The sequence below is a fragment of the Mycteria americana genome, chromosome 8 (genome assembly GCF_035582795.1).
Source record: "Mycteria americana isolate JAX WOST 10 ecotype Jacksonville Zoo and Gardens chromosome 8, USCA_MyAme_1.0, whole genome shotgun sequence".
In the NCBI taxonomy this organism is placed as follows: Eukaryota; Metazoa; Chordata; class Aves; order Ciconiiformes; family Ciconiidae; genus Mycteria; species Mycteria americana.
In genome coordinates, this window is record NC_134372.1 from 28,407,078 (window position 1) to 28,431,093 (window position 24,016).

The window sequence follows — 24,016 nt, forward strand, 5'->3', positions numbered from 1 at the left end:
CTGTTTTTTTGCAAGCCACTTCACCCCCTGCTGAAGCACAGAGAGTTTGTTTTTGAGCAAGCTGCACAGCCTTTTACTCCCACAGCATCTGCTCTGGGCATGCCAGGCCTTCAGCTGCTTCAGAACTGCCCTATGGCCACCTTACAGTTACCAACAGATCTTCCTCACCCACTACATCCTGGAAGGAAACAATCCCACTCTCCTCCAAAGCCTTGCTTGTAAACAGCAACAACAGCAAGACCTACACCTAAACCAGAAGTATGTGGATTGGAAGATCTTTGGAGAATCATGTAGGAATGATTTTCATTTAGAACAGTCCAAAGGGGCACATAACCCTGAAAGAGACATCTGTAATAGAAATAACCCAAATATAACCCATAACCCAGGAGAGGTCATCAGTAACCTGCAGAGAGCCACAACCCTTTGCAGTTACACACATCAGGGAGTGCAGAGAAAAGCAGAGTTGACTATATGTACTTATCTGGAGACTACAACTTCTTAAGTGTGAGATTTTAACCCTATGTAATGCAAGGGAGACAGGAAGCTGTGATGGTCAGTGTAGAGAGATATTGAAATAAGCAGGTCAAATGCTAGAGAGGATCAGTAAAGGAGTTACTAATAGGAGATAAATCCATGTGACATTTTTACAGAGCTGCCCATAAAAGGATGCCTTCTTGAGAGGAATATGAAGCTTCTGTTACCAGCAATGCTCATAGCTATATGAAAGGAATACAGGTCATAAAAGCTGAAGTGTTAGGAAAGGCTTTTTGGTCTGGTACTTACCCTCTCTTTGTAGTAGAAAGAACTAATGGAGACCTGCTCCTTCTCACTGCGTGTTGGACTCCCACTGTACAAACGCAGATTGCCTGGAGTCTCTGTGCGGATCTTCATTGGAGTAATGAGGCCACTATGGTATGCTGATAAAGCTGACAGGGACCTAGAAACAAGAGAATACACTTTCAGGAGCCTTCACCCACCAAATTGCTCTGGAGGCTCACAATGACATCTCCGCTCACCCAAGCTGCTAGCAATGTTTCAGGTGTGTTGAAGGAAAGGGTCTCTGCTGAGTGCCAGTGACATAAGGGACCAGCCTCTCTGTGTTGAGGGCACAGCTAACACTAGGGGTCAGTACTTTCTGAGGGTCAGTAGCTCCAGTGTAGGATCTGATATTCTCCTGCTTTCCTGCCCATGACAGCAGCACACCTCAAATGAGATGCAGGGTACTCACCTGGGTGTGGGCTCCGTCGGAGACACTGCACGGTGCATGGTCATGGGTCTTGTGAAATACACCAGGTACCCTGAAGAGGCAGGACATGGCATAAAGACGATGCAACAAGGAGTAGATAACCCAGGGGTGGTTTACACAGGGAAACCTGGTCAAGGGGCCTCAGAGTCAAGGGGCTGGGTGCCTATCCACTACCTGGAGCGCTTTTGAACTACAAGTAGGCAACCACATTTTCTCAACCCAAATCCACTCCCTGCAAACCCATTAAAGAGCATGTTTTGTTGAGATGATTGTCTGAAAAGCACCATCTCAAGTGGCTCACAGACATTAGACAAAAGACAGTAAAAGAAAATGAGCGAATACATACTCATGTTTTAACTCTTCACCAGAACTTGTCAAGCACTCATACTCCAGAGGCAAGTGAGTGATGTTTGGCTATGCAGAGAAACCACTGCAGCTTGTACAACTCTCCTCTTCAAAAGAATAACCCAAGCCATCTGAAGCCAACTCCAAATCACTCTCTTACAAGCCTTACCCCATTTGTTAGCATCTCAAGTGTCTTCGGCCACCCACTCTTGCAAGAGTTTCAGGACTTAGCAGGTTTCACTGAGCCTATTCAATGCAATACTACTCTGTTGTACTTTTGCTGAGAATTCGGTGAGGCCTGTATGAAAAGCAGCTTTCAAAACATGCTTGAACCAGGATGCGGTCAGGTCTAGAGGAGGCATGCTTGCATCTGAAACAGCTCAGTGAAACTTAACAGCTCTTACTCAGACCTTAACCTGTTTTTTAAGGATGATCTTTGCACTGTACACGCTCTCCTGGAAACCTGGACGTGATTATACCCCATCTTCCATTTAGGAGAAGTTTTCCAATTACCTTGGGAAAGCTATTTTGAACAACAGAAAGGGTGCAGAATGAGAAAAGAGTGGTTAGTAACAAGAGTATGGCTTCAGCAAGGCCTAAGTTCAATCCTAAATCATAGTAATTTTGTGAAGACTGAGCGCCAAAATATGTCCAGCAGTCTGATGGAGAGAACTAGGCAAGGAAAACAGCTATTCCCAGTCTTCTGTAAAAAATCTGACAATGCCTCTGGCATACCACCAGCCAAAGGCCATCTCTTCAACTAGTCCTGCATTTCCAAATCCTAAAATCCCACATGCAACACCAACTGCAAACAGTTGCTAACTAGACTCGTTATCTATAAATTTATAATCACAACATTGCTACTTTAATACCATTTCTTACTCATTGCATGGCAGCGACCAAAGCTTTGTCTTGTTCAGAGGCAAGTGTTCCCCAAGATATTAAAAGGACCGTTCCCCTGGTAGCTGTTGTAACATATCAGTGATGGGGCTAACCTGCACCACAGAACCTGGCTCCAGAGGTCCGTGGAAATGGGATGTTAGAGTCCTGGTAGGAGCCATAGGCATTGGAGACCCGGGCGAACGTGGGCAAAGGGGGTGTTACGGAGTTTGACAAAGCGTAGGGATTGCTGGATGTGCTGTCCTCTTGGTTCTGAAACAGAAGTTACCCAAGGTCACATTCCTGCTGCCACAGGAAGGAAACCCAGCAGGAGTACTGGGCATCACAGTGCCAAGCAGCCTCAGGGAAGGTGCTTGTCCTTTGAGCCAGAGCAGATCAAGCACAGAGCGTGGTTACTGCTCTGGCTGCAAAGGCACTTGCAAGCACTATTACCTTTGAGGAAAGGGCTTCTCTGGCTGCTTGTCCAGAGATTTCTCTCCCACCGCAGCCATGTTGAAATACAGAGCTTAACTTGGGGTGAAACAGTGGGAAACTATACAGAAAATCTGACCTTCAGACTCTGGATATGACTCTCAACACAGGGAACTGAGCTAAACCTGATACCTCAATGATGCAAGTGAGACAAAGTATCCTTAAATAGGAATATCACACAACTGTGGGGGGTCAAATGCAGGTTTGGAGACTTGAAGTGAGGAAGGCAGGTGATATGAAATACTGGGGGACCTCAGGCCTATCCATAGGAATTTTGGCAGAAATCTGCATTTATTTGGACAAAGAGTACTACGGCTTAGGTTTAAAGGAATTCTTTAAAGGCAGCAAGGCCTGGCTTGAGTCATCAGATTTCCTTCCATACAATGGAGAAAGTTCCAACTTTACTGCTGAAACCAAACAGAATTAAGCCCTTCCATGTAAAAAAAGCCCTTTCCTTGTGATGAATAAACAAAGCCTCTCAGAAAAGAAACCTGAGGAGACTCTCCAATCTTTTCCTGAATGCTAAAAACACCCACTCCGGTACACTTCACCCACACACAAACCTAATACCTGACACTGGGATGCTGAGTAGGTATCACAGATCTCTCAGCTAAGGGCAGAGTGCGACTTGGATTTATCTGCAGTATCATGTCTACAAAACCTCAGTGCAAGGCTTCAGAAAAAACACTTTCACAGTTTCTTTTTATGAGGGAAGAACGCAAAGACCCTAGAATAGGACTAGCAGGATCTTTGACTAGAACTGAGGAGGTAAAGACATCTGCCACTGCCTTTCAGACAAGAATGAATCCATCAGCTACCTGAGGCCTCTCATCTTCTCTCACAGATGATAACCATGCCCTGGCACTTAGTGAGATACACTCTGAGCTGGGAAGCTACCATGCACCACTAAGATGCTCCAACCCTCAGTCATTCCTGCTAACCTGAAACTCAGTGAGCATGCAGAGTTCCCCAAAGCAGCAAACCTTCAGGGCCTGATTTTCAGAAACAACACACATCTAATCATCTGCTCAGTTTTCTTCAACATTAACCAGAAATGCTTACACAAATGTAACAGTCAGTCACAGGGGTCTATTTACACATCTAATGAGGCTGGACTCTCACTGCAGAGTCAGAAGTGTGGGATGTGGGAGAAGACAACAAACTAGGGCAGAAAGCCCACACAGTTCTCCATACCACAACAGACTCCAGCCAGGAGACCAGCTGACGCAGGCAGGGCTCCAGGCAGCTCTGATTCCGCTTCACTTTCTGCAGAGAAGTGTCTTTCAGTATCTGGAATACATACAAGATGCAGCTTGAATCATGGTTACAACCACACCTTCCCCACATCCTTTTTTGTCTGCAGAACAACTAAGATGCCAGGATCCAGAGAGGCCAAAGACATCCCATAACATCCACTGGAGCCACACTGACCCACTGGTGTGCTGTCTGCTTTGAAGAACGACTGTGAGCTTTGATCAGAGCACCGAGGGTTCACCTAGATTGAGCACACTCTGAGCCAGGATTTGGGCTTCTATACTACTGTAGCCCGTACGCTCCATACCAGTTTGTGGCAGATTGAATCAGGTTTTTTTTCCAGGAAGGAAGCCAAATTGATCCATCTACTTGCTGCTGGGGAATGGATTTCATCAGCAATAAGACTTCCTATACCAGATGATCAAACACCTGGCCTGGAATTAGCGGGGCCTGTGTAAAATGTCTCCTCATTTTTAAAACAGTTTGTGCAGGAGAGCAGGAAGCAACATCTCAGCTCAAAAATATTAACTTTCTGCAGCTGGATGCTTAGCTGGTGATTTTGTCTATTATGGGGTTGGGGGCAACTGCATGAGGAGAAGGATGTTAGGGATCCTCAGGCAATACACATCACACAGGATTACAGTAGCAGTGAAGAATGCATGTTCAAAAGCACCAGTGGAGAAAGGCAAACACTAGGCTCCAAGCCCAACAAAAACCTCATCCTAGGAGCTCCACAATGTATCAGTTCAAAGTGACCTGTGGTATGTCTTCAGCAAGGTCAAATGTTTTATTGTGTCAGTAAACTAGACATCAAGTGTCCAGCATTTGTATATTTATAAAGACAGCGTAGACTCCTCACACACCTTCAGCAGCTTTGCCTTCATGGAGGCAGTGATTGAGGTCGGGTTGATGAACTGGAAGGACGGTGCAGCATTATTGGGATACTGTACAGGGAACATCACCAGCATCCTGACTCTGTGGTTGCCGCAGTGCACTGACACTGTACAGCTACGACTCACCGCATCCATCTGTGGGAGGAAAAGCAATTGCTCTGTAGTTAGATCTCCAAGGACCTTTAAACTTATAGTGGCTTAAATTCATGCTGAGGGGCTGATTCCTCTGCACACCCATAAGACGAAGTCATGCTGTTCTCAAAGGCAGTGAACACAGAGACAGCAAAAAACCCCAGGCAGATGGGGACAGACTCAGCTCGCACCAGCAGACTGCCAGTCCAGCATCCCAGCATCTGGAGACCACAGCCAGCCCAGGCTGTGCCAGGAATCAGGCTCTGCTCCCAACAGCCACTGCACCTCAGCCCACTTCACCTGGCCGTGGAAAGCTCCAGGCCCAGGTGTTGCAGTAATAGGCACCATCTAAGATCATACAACCCTGTCTCAGGAAACTACATCAGGGTCATGCCATGAGCTGTGAAACCACAGGGGTGGGAAAGGAGACAGACAGCTGCCTCAAGCCTCTCAACCCAGTACAGTGCTATGCCTCCAGCCAGCTTCTGTGCACAGAGGAGGGTTTGGCATGCCAGGCAGATGCCAAAACTGAGGAAGAGAGTGCAGGATAGGGAGGGCTCAGCAGATCAGGTTCAGAAACAGTTGAAATGAGATCAGCTGCATGTAGTGGAACAAGTCACTTTCCACTCTGCAGTCTAGCAAGAGGGGAAAACACTGTCCAGCCTTCTCGGGACCAGCGCCAGTATACTAACTGTGCTGAAATACTTCCCTCACTCCCAGTGTCTGGGATTATCCTCTTTCCTACTAACCCTGGCCACGAGGATCTCTACAGCTCAAAATAGACCTTGTTTACAGGTAGCAGTCACTGCAGCAAAAAAGGTTCCTCTCAAAAAGATCCAATGAGCCAGCCTGCCCACATCCCCTCCTAACAAGCCAGAAAAAGGAAACTCTTTACCTCCACATTGACATTTCGGATCTGCACGTTGATCAGTGAAAACTCCTGCTGCAGTGTCTGAGGCAGCCCCAGCTGGTCCGTTTTCTTTCCCACCAGGGGGTCATTCAGGAAATCTTCTTTTAAGGCTGACAGGAAAGATGGAAAACAGGTTCAGACAAGCTATAATAGACAGACTTGTGGCACCTGATGCCAGGAGGCAGCCAAGACTTTCCTCTGCACTTCTGACACACGGAGGTATGAGTTTTACCTGGCAAAGACCTGCGAGCTAGAGGGTCTCAGCTGTTGTTTAGAGGCAGGCTTCTGAGCCTTGCTCTGCAAAAAAACAAACCTGTCTCCACACAGGTTTCCCAGGAAGGTTACAGAAGCTGCCTGTACTCTGTACAGCCCTAAATGGTCTGTCTCTACTCATCTGAGACCCCTTCTCCTCCCTACACAGTACTGCCAGAGTCACAAACAGCTGAACTGGAGCCTCTCGGTTCAGGAGGAAAGAACTGCTGCCAAAGCAGTCTCCAGGAGGAGCTCTGGTCTTTAGGACTCACACCCCACCACTCTTGGCTTTCAGGGAATGCTTCCAAAGCATAATAAGACTTTGGGAGAGAGAAGAGGGTATTTCTGGCCCTAGTAGAGGCTTAATTCATTTGTAGCAGCCGTTTGCATTTAATGTTGCAAAGCACCCTAGTGCTTTAATGGTCTTTAAAGACTCATCTAAATGCTGGGTCTAGCTGTCCAGTTCCAACAGTTTTCAGGAAGACAATAACCCTTGAAGGCCAGAAGACATTTAGACAGCCAGGCAAGCACTGCAGGACACAAGAAATTATGGTTAAGATAGCAAATTTGACTTAGTTTCAGAAGAATTGGTCTCTGCCTGTGGTCATGCCTGGCTTTTGCTTCTGATCTTGCTATAGATCCCCATTAGGGCAGGGGCAGCTCCATCTGAAGGGGAGTTCGCTGTGGCACCACTTCCTAAAATGACCAAATGTATTTTTTGATTATGGTTCCAAGGACACAAGGGAAGTCCTGATTATTCAGCTGTCATTCTCACGCTTGCAATATCATATTGCACAGACTATTCCTAGCAAAAAAATAAGTGACAAGAAATGCAAAAAGCTGTCCTTTTACAGGCGTTTGCCTAAAAGTTACTGACTTTGCTGCTGGGACAAATGTATCTGGTTTTACTGCTGCCCAGTGGGTTGCTGAATTTGGATAGGTAGGATGCTTAGCTACTCATTCCTGTTTGTGATTTTATTGTAGTGCTTAGATATACTTCACAGAAGGGAGCTGAAAAAGGGATTAGAAGATCAGTGGCTCTCAGGGAAGATCATTATTTCTAGCTCAAGACACCACATAGCTTACTGAAAAGCCATCTCTGAGGTTCCAAATATGGGCAGTACTCTCCCTTTGTCTTCTCCTCCCTTTCTCTTCCAATTAGTTTCCAATCCCCAAAAGCCCACATTATTTGTTTAGATTCCTAAAGATCCTTTATAGGCAGCAGCCAGTGAGGAGAGCTGTAGACTGAAGACACAGCTGGTGGGCTTTCTGATTTATCTGCAGAGCACTTTCTCTTCAAAGATCCCCCAAAGTGCTTTACTCATATAACATGGAGACTTTGTCTGCAGCTGAAATGCAGCCACCTCCAGGGTGAAACATCAACAGTCCACAATAGCTTTTAGCCTAGAAAGAACTGAAAATCCTACCTAGGGACTTGCTTGTGCATTGATCCTGCAGTCACAGGATTTGCAGCAAAATCTACCCTGCTACAGAAAAGCCATTTTAATTCCCTTTGGCCCCAAGGGAAACCTTAACAGTCCGAACCAAAGCCAGACCCACACAGAAACCACATAGGACATATGAATGTGACCTCATCAGGGACAGTGAAAGAGTTAACTCTCTCCTGTGGAAAAACAGAGGTCAGGCACCCAGAATGAGAACACTTAATGCTCCCAGCTGGAGCAAGAGAGCCTGTGCTTCAGTCCACAGTACTGCACATGGTGAGCACAGGTAACTGGGGCTTTTTCTATCATATTATAAAACCCTCATGCAGACAGAGGTGCTGACAATTTTTAGAAACTTGTTCTGCTGCCATACAGGACAGGCAGCAGAGAAGAACTTCACTGGGATTTGCTGGGCAGGAAACTTCCAGTTAGGAAGAGATGCCTTCCCTAAGGAACCTCGCAGCTGGCTCCTTTATTCAGAGGACACATATTAGACCACTCCTTCCCCTTCTCTTCAGTTTGTTGGCAAGTCAAAGGGAGAATCACATTGCCTCCCAGTAAGCCTCTCACATGGGGATCCATCATGGCACCCTACTACAATACAGAAAGGAACTGTGAATTTAAACCCAAGCTGATACAAAGGCATGGGAGCACCCATTTCTTCTCCTTCAGTATTAGACGCAGAAATCTCTTTAGATAGCTTTTTCATATGCACATAATCACCATGGGTCTCAGCTGCTGCGATCTCTTCTATTCTGGTACTTACGCTCTTGAAACACTAACACCCTAAATGTTTAACCTGGCCAGAGCCTTAACCACACAAACTCTCCTTTGCATTCCTTTCTTGTATGCCTTCTCTTCCATAAAGCCAAATCTGTGCTTTCTGGAAGCACAGATTTGCAAAATGCTTTCTGTTAAAGCCTCTGACCCATTCCCATCCGGTACGCAGAAGTCCGAGAGATCATCCCTCCCCCTCTGCTCTGCCAGCCTTTAGCCACCTCTCATCAATACCTGAACAAAAATTCACGAGCTCTCTCCATACTACTTCTGGTGGATGGGAGAAGACACCAGCAAGCATCTCCATGTTAGATCAGCTCACATAGTGACCCCAGCAGAAGCGTTTGGGTAGCAGGTATGATGTAAGCAGCTTGTGTCAGAGTGCCTTACCCATGCACTCCCCTCTTCTGTGGGCTCATCTCTCAGCTTAAACTGAAATACCTTCTTAAGAGCCAGAACTGACTTTCCGATTGCCTTATTTTTGGCAGCAAGCCACAACTATGACCTAAAGAGAATGCAACTAAATGATATTAGTGACAATGAAGAGCTCCGTTTTACAGCTAGAATGACATCATTGTGTTAGAGGAGAAAAAACTTGAGATTTTAGAGGAGAAAAATCCTGAGAAATGCCTGTGTTTTCCCTCCTCCCAGATGGGAAATCCATTAACCTTTGAAACAGCACCAGTTTGTGCTTTGCCTATGATGTTATTTTCTTATGCCAAGATAAATCTCCTTCCCAACACAAAGAGAGATGGTGTTTGAAGTGCCATCACTTGTCTCACCTTCCTCATCCCCATGCCCAGAGTTATGCTGGGGCTCAGAGTCCTGGGGGTGAAGGGTCTTGTCTGGCTCTGGCAGATGAGAAATCCCATCAATGAGGTCCTCGACTCCATCCAGGATATCGTTAGCACACAGCTGAAAAGAACAAACACACCCCCATGCTGCACAACAGAAATCAAGCCGTGGAAAGAGCCACCACTGAACAACTCATTTCTCCAGGGAGCTGGATTTGCAAGGTAGGTCTGTCCATGCAACAGTCATAACTAAGACCTCAGCATTGTTTCTGTGACAAAGACAGATGATCTTCCACTTTCCAGCATCCTCAGCTCTGTCACCTCAGACAACCTGGCCAAATCTCCTGCTCACTTACAAAGCCACTTAATTGACAGGGCCAGTCTAAGTAACAGAGGTTTTACTTTATTCAAAACTAAAGCTGATATGACTTTAATTCCTTGAATTAATTTGTCAAAACTGGTTTAATTTTTTAGATCAGATATAATAGTAGCACACTTTCTGCTTTTGATATTTAAATTCCAGTAGGATCTAGAGACCCAGGTACATACTAGGGGCCCTAGTGTTCTAGGTCCTGTATCAAAAAGAGACCATGAAAACTTGTATTTTAAGTTTAGCACAAGAAAACAGGGGAGATGAAGAGAAGAAACACAGGGAGGAGAAAGGATAAGGGTGCAATGTAGCAAATTACAGCATTGGTCACCAGCAACGTGCCATCACGTGTGTAGTTTGATCCAGACAAAGACAAGGACAAAAGAGTGGGAGCCAGCAGAGGAAGAGTAAAGGTTCTGACATGGATGAACAATTGGTTTAAAGACAGGAAAGAAATACAATATTCACAAATATATCAGGTAGGAGTAAAGGGTCATTTTTCACAGAGAAGGTTTGTTACAGACCTGCAGGACTCCTGCAGGATCTGTGCTGGCAACACATGCTTCCCAACATATTCATTAAAAACCTGGAATAGGAGGTGAATAGTGACATGACCAGGTTTGCTGATGCCACCAAGTTATTCAGGCTAGTAACAAGAGTGGCGGACTGCAAACAATCACAGAAGGACCTTACAGGAGTAACTATACTAAAATGAAAGATGAACTTCAGTTCAGATAAATATAAAGCAATGCATACAGGGGAAAAATGGCAAATTCAAGCTGACTGAGGGAACAAGATGTAGAGGCCAGACTAAGCTGATGTCTTCATGGAATTATGCCCAACAATTTAAAAAACAAAATGAGTACTTGGAATTCTTTGGAAAGAACAAAGTCCAGATCCCCAAACCAAAAACTATACAGTAGAACTGAAAAAGGGTCATGATAGGCTAAAGGACAATCAAAGTTTTTGTACAAGGGATGAAGCAAATCAAGACCTTTTGACCTGAAAAAAGAGGCAGCTGAGGAGGGATATTATGGGGGTCTACAGAATCATGAGTAGCACAGACAAGATGGCTGCTCATTTCATCTTCAATGTAATGAAACTAGCAGGTTGCAAAAGAAACAAATGAAAGGAGCTGTTTTTCCACATAACATGCAGAAAAGCCATGAAACTCCTTGTTCATAGGATGTTTAAGATGACAAAAATTTACACAGGTCCAGGAAAAGACACAACAAATCTATGGAAGTGAAACTCATCTAGCTCTGTCAAATACAAAGACGCCAGACTCAATGAGCCTCTAAGCTGCAAACTGTAGGAGCCTGGGAGGGCATTTGAGAGAAACATCACTCCATACTTGCCTTGTTCTTATCCTCTTCCAAGACACCCACAGCTGGAGATAGGGCAATATGGGCCATCATGGCCATATGAACCTCTGGTCTGACCCAGCACAGCTGTTCTAGTAATTGCATCAGCAATTTGTAACTGCTGCCAGACAGCAGAACAACAGGATTCACACTGCCTGCACCATGGTAAGAGGCAAAGGAAACAAGGGGAGGAAGCAGAGGGCACAATCCCTACGTTTACTTGATATCTAATGCCAAGAAAGAAAGAGTCATACAGTCTTGCAGCCACAGAGGTGGCATCTTCAGAGGCAATGCAAGCAGTAACTGATCTCCACCTCCTTCCAAATGACTTCTATGCTTACTGTTATACAACAAAGCAGCCTTGCACTTCCACAGAAACTTTTGAGGCACAGACACAGAGAGGGCTCATCACAGGTCTCCCTGGAGATGTTTCTGGGTTGGAGCCGAAGAGGAAAGTGAAGCGGCAGCTGGCTGCTGCGTCTGCAGCTCTAGGATGTCAGAGGAGTGACTGGGAGTGCAAGGAAAGGGAGGTGAAACCAGCCTGTAAGAAAACTGTCTACAGTTCAAAGTGTTTACATACCCTCTGCAGCTGAGAGTCAATCCGCCACATCCGCAGAGTCTGATCACGGGACCACGTAACCAGCTGGTAGTCTTTAGAACCTAAAAAGGACAGAAACAACTTATAGACTCTGCTGAAGACAGAGACTATCTCAGCCCTGCATTTAGTGTAAACAGATTCAAGCAGGCCAGCAGGGACATCCAATGGATAAGGCTCTAAACCGAAAGCCAGAGTGAGTCCTTTCCTGCTTTGAATTGACCTAGGTGCATCAGCCTTTATGCCTCCCTCTACCATGGTTACCACACCTCTAAATGGGGTATAATTTACAGGTGAAAAGCACAAAGTAAGTATAATGCATGTGATGCAAGTTTTCCAACTAGGAATGAACAAGATCTACTACAATACTTATTTAAATAGAAGAAATAATATAGTTGAGAGACAGATCTATATTTACAATAACTGTAAAGTCAAAATATCTTTTCGTTCATCATATCTGTTTCAAGATGCAGATGTTTTAAAACATTTCTAAGCTAAGGGAAGCTGGTTCTACCCTCCCCCTTTCTCCTTCTGAAAGACTTGGATGATGCCAAGACAAGTTCAGGTTGTAATGAAATACATCTAGCCACATACTATCTACGAACAGATAAAGGTACACAGACTTATTTATGCCCATGTTTAGGCCTTGTGATACGGTTTAAGTTTCCCTTGTCAAACAGCTGCTACGCTTAAGAATTTGCTGCTGCACAGCTGCTTCCTACACCCCTCTGCTGAGGCACAGGGGCTGTCCAAATACAGCACAGCAGACTCTGTGGAAGGAGATTTGTGCTATCTTAGCTGTCTCCGCATTGAAGTGGACTTGGAATGCTTGTATGATTGATTTATGTTGCTCAAGATTAGCATGACTTCCAGCCTCGGATATATATCTATTAAGTCAGCTAAGACAACACAACTGTGGTCCAAGCCTGCTTGAATGTTCATTCACAAACTGTCTTAGACTGCGCCTCCAGATCCTAACATGGTTCTATATCGCTCTACTCTTTTTGAAAGAGGAAAAGCAAGGTATAGAGAAGAAGGTGACTTAGCTGAATTGCCCCAGCAGCTGGTGGCAGAGGGTTGGACCAGAGCTTTTACACTGCACTGCAAAGCAGTACCACAAGTGATGACAAAGCCAGACGCGCTTGTTCTGTTGATGGCAGCTAAGGTGCTGGAAACAAAGCTGTGCTCTGTGTCGTTATCCAACCTCCAATATGGAATCTCCTATATTTAGCTGCCTACACTGGAAATTTAGTCAGGATTGAACTCTAACAGCAGCCTCTCTATCCCACGCTCTTCCTATCCTGCCTTTGCCAGCACACAGATAAGGTGGATTCGCTGGGTCTGTGGTCTGGGATATGCTGGAGGCTGCTGATCTAGGCAGTGATGTGAGGGGTTAACTGGTTAGCCTGCAGCTCTGAGCAGGGGGAGGGTGCCTGCACTCGTGCACCCATCTAATAGTTTGTACAATTTATTCTGAAAGATCCATTTAAAAATAGACTCACAGGAGAATGGAAGCAATTAAGAGTCACCACTGACCCATTCAGCATTCGGTAGAGTTGCTTTGTTAGCATGGAAACAACAGGGCAATGCTTCTGTGGGCAGTGCCATAAAACAAGTACAAAACCAGCTGTAACTTGGGGGGGGGGGGGGGGGGGGGGGGAGGGCAGGAAAGTGGGTAGGAGCTACTCCAAGGAAAGACAAGAGTCAAATGACGATAGCATAAGTATCGTAGCCAGGAGCCAGGCCTCCACACCCCTGGTTTGCCGATGGCCACAGCGCAAGGGAGAGAACACATCCAGCCCTGAACTCACCTTCTTTCTGCTTCCTCCACTGAAACTCCAGCACCACGTCATCATGTCCCACAAAAGTGTGGACAGGTGTGTTCAAGTCAAAGACATTCCAGAGAAGGAGACTGTTCTCTCGCCGGAGCTGGGGGACCATCACTGTCACCAGTCCATTGCTGAAAGGCTTAAGAGAGAAACACCCTTCCAGTTAGCCTTGAGGAATTATGCTCCCATGCTGCTGTTATCGTACTCTAATTTTCCCCTTTTCCCACCAACAAGAATGCATGGGTTTTAAAAGAGCTCAACACAAAACAGAACCAGGGAGGGTCCTGGGAGGGTCCAAGGCAATTGCTATGCAAAAACAGTGTCTTACAAGGGATGAGATGTAGTACACAGAGATATTCAATGCAGCTCACTTAAGATTAATAATTTCTTTCTGCTGCTTCCTCACTTTTCAGCTGTGAGGCTAGAGGGATTTCACCCTTGACTTTTCACATGGGATCCTTATGGCAATTTGCCTGGAGCTGCAAGAACTGCTGCCTGGGGACTGAGCCCCAGCAGCTGCTCAGAGTCACGATGCTCAGAGGAACACTGGAACCCAGTCCTACACCCCCCACCAGGGGGATGGGAAAGGGGATCAAAGGCTCAAGGCACAGCACTGGCTTCAGGCCACATTCAGATGTCTGGGGAAGAGAATGGATATCACTGATGTTAAGAGCCTTAGCTTCACATGGCTGGGTGCTTACTCTATAAAAGGCAACAGTTCTTGGATTTGATATGCTGCAAGAGCCCACTGTGGCACACTTGGAAACCTTAGGGGTAGAGGAGGCTCTCAGAGAGGGCAGAAGACCGCCGCGTTGCTCTGTGCAACAGGTACCGATACTGGAGCCAAGCGGAAAAACAGGACAGCAAGAGCAGCAGCCACTTTCTGAGCCTCCTGCTCCCAAAGCCAACCACCTGCACCTGGGTTCCTCCCCCCCCCAGGAGGACGATGCCAAAGCCTGGGATCTCACACTACTAGTCATTCCTTTTCCCAAGTGCCCCCATTGAGGACATTGTTTTTCTGGGCCTTTTAAGCACCAAGAGGGATTTTTAAAATAAACTTAATCATATCCAGCAGTAGAACTGGTGAGAAGCCCTTCAGCAGTTCTTCTTTTTTTAATGTCTCTTTGTGCATTTGCTCTCTCAGCACAAGTGGGGCTGGTGGGAGTTTCTCACTCACCGTGTACCTTGCCTTCCAGACAGGAACCTGGCAGGGAAGGATATTGAGGTATTTCCGAGGCTGACGGTAATCCCAGAACTTAAAAAAAAAACAAAAAGACAAGCAAAGGCAGGAGTCAGCTGGCTATACTTTCAGGCTGCAGTTTTCCATGTGGCTTGCAGATATAACAGAGCAAAAAACATGCCAGGGTGCCCACAGCATTGTTAGTAATCCCATTCATTAACAGCAGAGATGGCCCCAAAGGACAAATATCAAGCTATCAGCATCTGGCAGCATCCCTTAGACAACAAGTGACTTGGGGTCATGTTCACAGTGATCATAGCTTGAGTAATTAGAGCAGGGAGACAGGCAGCCTGCTTGGGCTTTCAGAGCTACAAGGTACCTGCAGGTTCCCAGCCAATGTGCCAGTCCAGACTGGAGGCAGGCCCACCCTGCTGTTACTGCTAATTTTGTAATGAAGAATCTAACCTTTTGCTTTGCTAGAATACACATCAATTGCATTTGCCTCAGAGCTTAGCTAAATGTGAATGAACTCCATTTGGCTGACATATAAAGCACACTATTTCCCCTGCAAGTAAAAGGCCCTGCATAGCAATGCTTGCAGGCAGTCTCTCATTGATAACCCAATTCAACACAAGTTTGGGAACCCCAGGGGCTGGAGTATGCCTCCCCCAAGTTGCTGTAATCAGCTTGAGGCTGGCAACACTGCATTTTGGGGAGAAGGCTCTTTTGGCATGTATGGCCAGCTCCCTTCTGGCAAGCAACAGGCAGAGGCGGTTGTTTTCAGCTTCAGTACTGCCCAAACCACCACAGATACATGGCAAACATACGTGCACCCATCCCGCAATGATTTCTCTGCTGGTTCTGTAAGCGCACCCCTGGCTCAACACACACAGGCTTGCCAGAAACCAAAAAATAAGGATCCAGATCTTGCCAATGGCAAGCACTCCACAAGACCTCAGCAGTAGTAGAAGGGGATCTGCTCTACCATCCTGACATCTCCCAAGCAGGAGTCCCAGAAGCAACACTTACCCTGACAGAGTTGTCCTGGCTGGAAGTGGCCAATGTATACTCATTGTCAGGATGCCAATCCAGACCATGGATTTTAGAGAGATGAGCTGCCAAGTACTCTACTGCAGTGCTGGGTTTCTGCAAAGAGAGACATTTTCCTTCTCAGCACAGGACTCCCAAAATTTGGTCTAGTTCTTTGTCATAAAAAGAGACACTTTAACAAGGACAAGAGGTAGAACACCCTCCTGCTGGGGAAGGGCAAATAGCTCTGCAAAAGTAGTTGAAGGAAAGGTCCTGTGAAGGTGTGGCAAACCAAGTGCAGCCCTGAACCATACTTTATACTCAGTAAAACAGTGAAGTACTATGAGATCAAAATGTTAATGGGCACAATTTCTGGGGAAGGAGGCTACCTACATGCTCTCTTCAGGCTCGTGAGCTCCCAATTCTCTCTAGTTTAAATTGACTCACAAGAGAGATTTGGGATGAAGTAGTACATTTTTCTCAGTATTTATCTGTGACCAGAGGGGTGTCTGTATTGGGTAGGTGGGAATATGCACCAGCTGCTCAAGGGACCCTCAACTCACCCTTTTGTCCCATATTCGGACATCCCCATCGTGGCTTGTTGCTAAACAGTTGGCATTTTTCTTGTTCCATTTGACCTGGGAAGCTCCAGCTGTAGCACAAACAAAGCCAGTCAAAACAAGCAATTAAAAAGTAAATAGCACAGCAGACCCTTGACCTGGGCTTAGAGCTGCTCCTCTTAGCACAGAAAAGGCAGTTCAGAGGAAAGGTATCTCAGAAGCCTGCATGAAGGATGGCATGAAAATCACTAACTCCTGATTCCTCAGCTTAGTGTTTCTGTCCTGAAAACCTCAAAGCAAGGGTGTTCCAGTTACATGCTTAGAGATCTTCATCGCAATTTCTAGCCATGGGTTGTACCTGATTGAAATACTCAGGTCCATTAACTCAGATGGAGCAACTTTGTCCAAACAAGTGGTGCACATTCATCACCCCCCTCCCAAATCCCTACTGTTTTCATTCAGGCTAATTCCAGGTCCTTAAGGATCAATCCATTTGTCTCCCCAACACCTTCTATACTATCTAATGCTATACAGAGAATCAGTGTTATTGATCTATTATTAACACAGAGGTGTAGGAGAAGGCTGCAGTGCAGGTGGACCTTGTGTCCAGCCAGCTGGAGTTAGACTCACTGGCTGGATCAGAAGGTCCAACTGTCAAAATACACCACAGAAGTCAAAGACATCAATGGCATTGTAAAGAAACTGGATGATGGCCCAGATATGATTATAAGACATCACGAGGGACTCAGTCAAGGGCCTAAAATCAGAAGCTGGTTGGTTATTTCTAATAAGAAGCAAAATACAGCTTCAGTTTATGTGGATTTTTCAGATATTGTAAGAGAAATACATATTCTGCTCATTCTTATTCTGCCAGTATTTTCAAAACATTTTAAGCTATCAGAAAGGTGAGGTCCATCAGAAAGCTAAACAGATCTCAGCCTGCTGCTATGCCCCACCCTCATTACCCACCTCCTGCTGCACCGTGAGCAGATTCATCCTGACAGCGTGGCAAAAAGCTAGTCCAGGGGAAAAAAAGCTGCAAACAGGCTGCCAGTTGATTGAGTTGATCCACTCATTGAAGGGTACACAAATGTCTGGACCAGCACTAAACAGAATCGGGCATGGAAGGAAGGAAGCTTTCTGGGGAGCTAGCTGCTAGGCTGGCTCAGCTGACCCATGAAACCTCACCCTAGGCACCAGAACTGAAGCTGCTTCTGATTCAGTAAGGTTTTTGCATCGCTGTGATAGAGAGGTTTGCGGGCTGGGAGGGAAGGGGGAGCCACTGCAGATGTGTAGCCTAAGGAGATCTAAGCAGCAGAGCATAAAAAAATACATGTTACGAGGACTGCTATAGTACTGGGAACATAACTCAGGAAAAGGACATTTTGCTCATCATCTGTACTTCACCCAGTCCCAAGATGCAGCCGGTGAGGAATGACACACAGCACCTGCCAGCAGGCAGTATTACAGGTGACTGGACAGTCGCAGTGCCAACAGCCATGACAAGTGTCTTTCCAGAGCAAGCACAGCCCAAAGAGAGCACCTTCGTGCCACTGCTGCAGCTGCCTGCACGTTCAAGGTGCCCCAGGGAAGCAGATACAGCCAGTTAATGTACCCAGCCCCTCAGTTAGTAAGGGGGCAGGCTGGCAGTCGGCAGCATTCAACAGCACTGCCTGTGGTGCAATTTAGTTTCTCAGCTGATTCAATCAAACGTAAAAGGACATGGAAAAATTGCAGACAGACAACACAGGACAAGCAGTGCAAGAGGGTGGTTTAGCAGGGAAGAAGCTACTCATATCTAGAAGGCACAAATGCCACGTGACTGTCCACCAGTTTTAGGACAGACTGTCAAAGCACCACCACTGCCCTCCATGCCTGGGAACCTCTAAGGGCTTCACACCCCTTATGCATTCTGTTCCTCTAAAAGGAGCTGTGAACTGGAGCCTCTCAGGCTGCTACTGCACGGGACAATCACACATGGTGGCACTTCTGTACTCTGCCACGTTCAGCCTTGGAGCACAAAGGGAGGGAGGGAGGAATAACAGCAGGGGCATACAACAATAGGCTTGTTTAATGCCTATGTCACACACACATGTCATACTTACCGACTGCCGAGAGGGAGACTGTAGGCTTCCTGGTGTCTCTGGAACACAACATGGCTAATATGAGCACCCACAACATAGCCCAGCAGGTCCAACCTCCCCAGTGAGCTCCTTGCTATTCCAGGACTAATTTTATTGCTGCCTCTTGAGAGCCAATGTGCCTTCTGCTTACCAAAATACACCACATTAAACAGAATAAAGAAAGAGGTGACCAGCTGGAGGACAACAGCCATTCTGGCTTGCCACCACATACAGCAGCAAGTTTAGGACACAGGATGGAGTTGAAGGGACTCCATCCCCCTTCAATTCCAACAGGGAGGAGAAACACATGCAAAGTGTGGCATGTTGCAACTGGACAGACAAGGAAACACTGGGCTCACAAAGTGTTGCTGCAGGAAGCAACAAAACAGCCTTTCCCAGGAGGATTAAAAGGAACAAACAGAGCTGTGGAAAAACTTGACAAAAGCCATTGATGTGTTTGTCAAGCCTTTGCAGACCCTGATTCAAGGCAGATGGAGGAGTGACTTCAGAGCAAAGACTTCACATCTAGCATATAACAACAAAATTAGTAGGAAATAAGCCCAACTGTGTGCAGACTCTACAGACCAAATTCTGCAGTGGTAGAAGCCAGCGTGGCACCATGACAACTCCTAGCAGCCAGGACACAGATCAAGGCAATAATGTGCTCTTTGACCTTGCTCCTCAGGAAGACACCTGCCCTTTCACGAAAAATGCCAGTGAAAATGAAGAATATTGTCTACAGCTTTTTGTGTTTGCTGAAAAGCAGAACATTTTCTGGAATGGACGGCACCTCTTCCTCTAAGAATTTCTGCCTAAACAGAAAGTTATTTTGTATGAAAAATTAAGTGGGGAATTTCCAGCTACCCCTACTGCAGGGTTACCTCCCCAGCATGTCATTAGAGACAGCTGCTTCAGCAGGATGTTCATTTGCTGGAGGCTAGCAGCCCCAAGATCTCACTGCCCCAGCAGAGACCTTACTAGCACAAGTGGGATGTAGAGGCTAGTCAGAGACTGCCTAAGCAAGCATTTCTGAACAAGTGATACATGCAGACACAAAATGATGGAAGGGCACAATAGAGTTAAAGCAGGGCTTCTGATAACACCCTTCAGAGAACTGTTTTTTGCTTGGCACTAAGATAGTATCACAGGAAAACACAACCAGCAGTTATTGTCTCTCTATGTCTTTTAATTACACATTAATAATATATTGCCATTCTTAAGCACCATTTAACCAAGGATCTAAGTGCTTCATAGGAGCTAAACAAGCCTCAGGGTAGCCTGGTGCAGTGGAGTTATATAATTATCCTCCTATTATAACTGAGCAAGGGAGGCAGAGAGGAACAAAGTGACTTGCCGGGAGTCATAAAGAGTTGCTGTACAGCCAGCAAGAGAACCCTGCAGTCCCAGTGCCAGCTCCTTGCTTCTCAGGTGTAAAATGCAGGGTTATAATATTAGTGGGTTTGGAAAGATCTGTTACCCTGAAATTACTCGTGATAGAAAGCACCAGGAAGCAAGGGAAGGCATGAACAGGAAAAGGTTCCTGAGTACCACTGCCAGTCTTCCCCCTACTGAGGGAGAGCCAGCAACAATCACTGAAATTAATGGAAAATGGCTGCAGGATCATGAAATGGTGCTCATTCACTCACCTAAAAAACCCAACAGGTTGAGGAACACCCTTGGGCTCCAGGAACAGCTCCCGAGGAAAGATGTGAAGTGGGCAGGGAGTGAAGCCAATCGGTATTTTTTCAAAACAGGAGCATGATTGTGGCTTAACCGTACCACTCTACTGCCCTTCATTGACTCTGAACTGGCTTGAAAATAGGGGAACAGATGCCATCTTTGAGATTATGGGAAGCAGATGAAGGCCCTGCAAGCACAGCTGAAGAGCAGCACCCATCAGTGCATGCTTTGCCATGCAAGCTGCTAATTATGGAAAGGAATCCAAAGATTTCCCTGCAGTGCAGAAACATACTGATTCTTACTTGATGTCCCAGATGTAGATGTATGTGTCAACAGAACTGGTGACCAGCAGGTCTGGCTCAAACACTGCCCAGTCCAAGTCGCTGGAAATGGAAAATCATAGTAGGTCAGCAAAGAAAAGCACACATGGTTTGCAACAACTTCTCACAAGCCCCCACTACATTTCTCTGAGAAATTCACGGCCACTCCATGACATCTACTGAAACTTTTTAAGTAAAAAGCAAGATCTTAATCATTTCTCTAAGTAAATTCCAAGAAGCAATGAAATCCTTCTAAGTAAATTCCAGTGAAGCATCCTCCTAACCCTGAACTTTACAGCTATCATGGGTGTGCTCTTTTCTCCACAGCAAAAGGGACACTGTCTCAGCAAGTTCCCAGTTACCATGCATTCTTGGCATCAACCCCTCTCTCTGGGATGCCTTCCTGTTGGGCTCACCAGGTGCACCTGGGACACAAACAGCCTCCAGCCAGCCATTTCAAGGGCTGCAATTACTTTCCACAGTCAGGAGCTGGAGTAAAAACAGTCCTTCACCTGCATTTCCAGCCCAGCACTAAAGTACACTCCTAGAACCAGAGGCAGAAATCTCCCCTGCACCACCATAACACACTGAACTTGATCTTTGGGATTACCTGCTTCAATTAAGCTGCTATCACACAGAAACACAGCTGGGATTCAATTTAACAAACATGCTGCTATCTGTTTCCCAGATGATGGCTGCTGTTCATTACAAGGACAGCAGCCTAAGGCAATGACACTGGAGCCATCAAAGGCTAAGTTGATATACTGGGGGGAACCACGAGAGGGTGAGCAGCTTCACATCTGATGTTGTCTCCAAATGGGAAGGCAAGACAGAGGGCCAGCCAGTACAGCCCAGAAAAGTGAGTAAAAACAGGCTCAGAGCAGAGCCTGAGAGGGGCCAGGACCAAAACATTCACCTTCTGTGAAACAACCCATCGTTTTCCACCCAGCAGTCTGCAGCATCGCTTGCTCCTCACCTGATTACACGTGTGTGCCCTTGCAGTGATGTGCAAACTTCACCATTACCTTCCTTCCACTTATATAGGTCAACTCGCTGATTGCTCTGAAATTAGATGGACAAAAGGAGACAGTGTCAGGCAAACAAGGTAGGACAGGAATTCATGTGTCAGGACCAGGTTGCCTTCTCTTTGGTAACCTCAGTTACCAATGAGTCACACTGTAGTTTGCAAAGTCCTTGCCCAAAGCAGGAGAGCAAAGATGAACCTACAGGCTGCAAGGACTCTCAAAAACTTATACTTCAATTACATCCACTTAAACAAGAATGGGAGGAAAAAAAAAAAAAAAAATCACATTGCACAATGTTTCCATGAAATTATGTTCTCAGAGCTTTTATTTCCTAACAACATGCTGTAACAGGCGGCCAAGTTCTCTCTGCAGGAATACCCTGCCAGTCTGCTCAGATTCACAACTGGAGTTTTCAGTGAGGGGGATGATGGATCACCACTGGTCCTCCCCAACTCTCCCTCGACTCCCTTCTGGGATAATCAGGGCCATTGCCAAACATGAACAATACAGTCTAATGGCTTCAAGGTCACCTCCTCAAGGGTACTTCTGTCCTTGCCAGACCAGGAAAAAAAGCCTTAAGTGCTTATCACTAATTGTAAGTCACAGGAGCAAACCAGATGAATCAATGACAACATTATTTAGGGCTTCCTCATTCATTCCAGGAATAAATCCTCCCCCAAATGCAGCCACACAAAGTTACTTGAAACTAGTTCTTGTGCTTTAAGTTCATGTTCTGTCTCAATCAAGGGTCACTTCAGCCCAGGCCAACTCTAATCTTTCTGGGGCAGGAATTGCCTTTTTGTGTGCACATACAGCACCAAGCACAGTGGGTTTTGGGCCATGACTGGAAATCCGTGTTGATTTTGCAAAAACAGAAATAACATGACTTCAAAATTTGATCTTCATTAGCCCCTTGTTTTCAAACTTACAGGTAGATGAGGGAAAAGATAATAGAGAAAAGACTTATTTTACATTTTTTGTGACAGGTTTTTGTGGTGGCATTTTTCATTTTTTTACCCCAAAGCTGCTTGATATGAATTTGAACTTGCAGATGGATAAAACACTCCAGCCTTCCCCGAAATGGAAGGTCTCCTCCCAACTCAGCAATAATATACGGCATTTCTCTAATAGCTCACAGCAGGGCTGCACAAGAGCTTGGGGCAAGGAAAACTCCTTGCATGTTTCTCATTGACAGAAGGATTTAAGGGGGTAGAGTAAAATTACCCAATGGGATTTGTCCAGGACTCCAGAGTTGATGCTACAAGATAAGGATCATTAGAAGTTTCTCAGACTCTTAGTGGGGCATCTCACATGGAAAGTGTTGCCTGTAGCACCAGGTGTGGGAGAATGACAGCTCCTCCCAGCACGATTTTCTAAAAAATGTGCTTCTTGTGATAAGTATCAGTATATACTTCCAACAATTTCATCACCCTCTTGTTCAAGCATTTGCGACCACACAAAAGAAGTAACAAGGATCTAGGATGGAAAACAATGGCATTTCTGAAACGACAGCTTAGGAGTCCTCAGAAATGTGCTTGAGCCAGAGGGGAGACACAGCCAAGCACAGCAAGAGGACATGTTTCAGCTCTTCTGGAAAGAATCAAAAAAAATAAGAAGCCGTTAACACAAGGGCAGACTTCCCCTCTGCCTGCATCACTTCCAATTAACAGCACTGCAAACCAGGTGAAGCTGTTCGCAAACAGGATGGTAGTCTTTTACACTCCCTTTCCATCCACAGGGATACAGAGGGATAGCACCCTCAGAGCTGTCTACAACACTTACATGGTATACCTGAACATATGACAACCTCAACAGCAAATTCATGGGGGACTGATGGCCAACTTGAGTCCAGAAGCAGCAAATCACATTTTCACAGTGCTGAATCCAAGCTGATTTAGCTTCCCAGTGCATCTCTTCCCCCTTAGGTATGGCCCTCAAACACATCCACACTGCCTGCAGACCTGACCTGGGATACACAGACCTGAGCACATGCTGTAAATCTGCTTTCCACTTCTAAACAAGACAGGCTAAATTCTAGTCCTAGGACAGGGCTGTACTGCATCAGCACCAAAATGCTAGCCAACTGTGAGATGGCTGGAAAGGAGGCATTTCTGACCCAAACTGGAAAAGCTGCCTGATCTCATCTTGGGGATTCCTCACCTGATGCATGTTAGCAACTATGTCTAAATCACCACAGCATCTTAGCATCTTCATTTATAAATGGGAGCAGCAAGGTTTGATGCCAACTACACCTCGTTTCAGTCTGGAACAAGATGGGTTCCTGCATCCACTGAGGGCAGCAAGAAAGAGGAGTGCTCAGATGGGCACAGCTCCCCTTTGCAGCAGGGTCCTGCTCAGATCAGCATTAACCGATAATTGGATACTGCCTTCAGAGTGTGTTTGAAAAGAAGCTTTCCTGCTCTACTTGTGGCCTGCACAGCATATTTCCTTACTTGGTTTTGATTTTCACAGACTGTATCCAGAAGCGGCACTGAAGAACACCTTTTTGCAAGTTTTACTAA

The 24,016-nt window shown here is 46.0% G+C and overlaps 1 protein-coding gene across 4 annotated transcripts in view; it reads right to left on the reverse strand.

The window, feature by feature from the left end:
* Positions 1-24,016, reverse strand: part of WDR59 (WD repeat domain 59) — a 50,692-nt gene that overhangs the window by 17,994 nt on the left and 8,682 nt on the right. For 3 of the 4 annotated variants that reach the window (XR_012776916.1, XM_075510486.1, XM_075510487.1), the window contains exons 4-18: positions 21,446-21,531; positions 20,452-20,532; positions 18,452-18,489; positions 16,350-16,438; positions 15,787-15,903; positions 14,755-14,832; positions 13,560-13,716; positions 11,734-11,813; positions 9,408-9,540; positions 6,137-6,261; positions 5,080-5,244; positions 4,157-4,252; positions 2,587-2,743; positions 1,229-1,298; positions 784-937 (exon numbers count right to left, since the gene is read on the reverse strand). Coding sequence is in view for 3 of the 4 variants with exons in the window: in XM_075510486.1 (XP_075366601.1) it covers positions 784-937; positions 1,229-1,298; positions 2,587-2,743; positions 4,157-4,252; positions 5,080-5,244; positions 6,137-6,261; positions 9,408-9,540; positions 11,734-11,813; positions 13,560-13,716; positions 14,755-14,832; positions 15,787-15,903; positions 16,350-16,438; positions 18,452-18,489; positions 20,452-20,532; positions 21,446-21,531 (1,626 nt within the window). In the remaining variant the exon portion in view is untranslated. Of the gene's footprint in view, positions 1-783; positions 938-1,228; positions 1,299-2,586; positions 2,744-4,156; positions 4,253-5,079; positions 5,245-6,136; positions 6,262-9,407; positions 9,541-11,733; positions 11,814-13,559; positions 13,717-14,754; positions 14,833-15,786; positions 15,904-16,349; positions 16,439-18,451; positions 18,490-20,451; positions 20,533-21,445; positions 21,532-24,016 lie in introns of those variants that run through there. The other variant, XM_075510488.1, reaches the window with a different exon arrangement.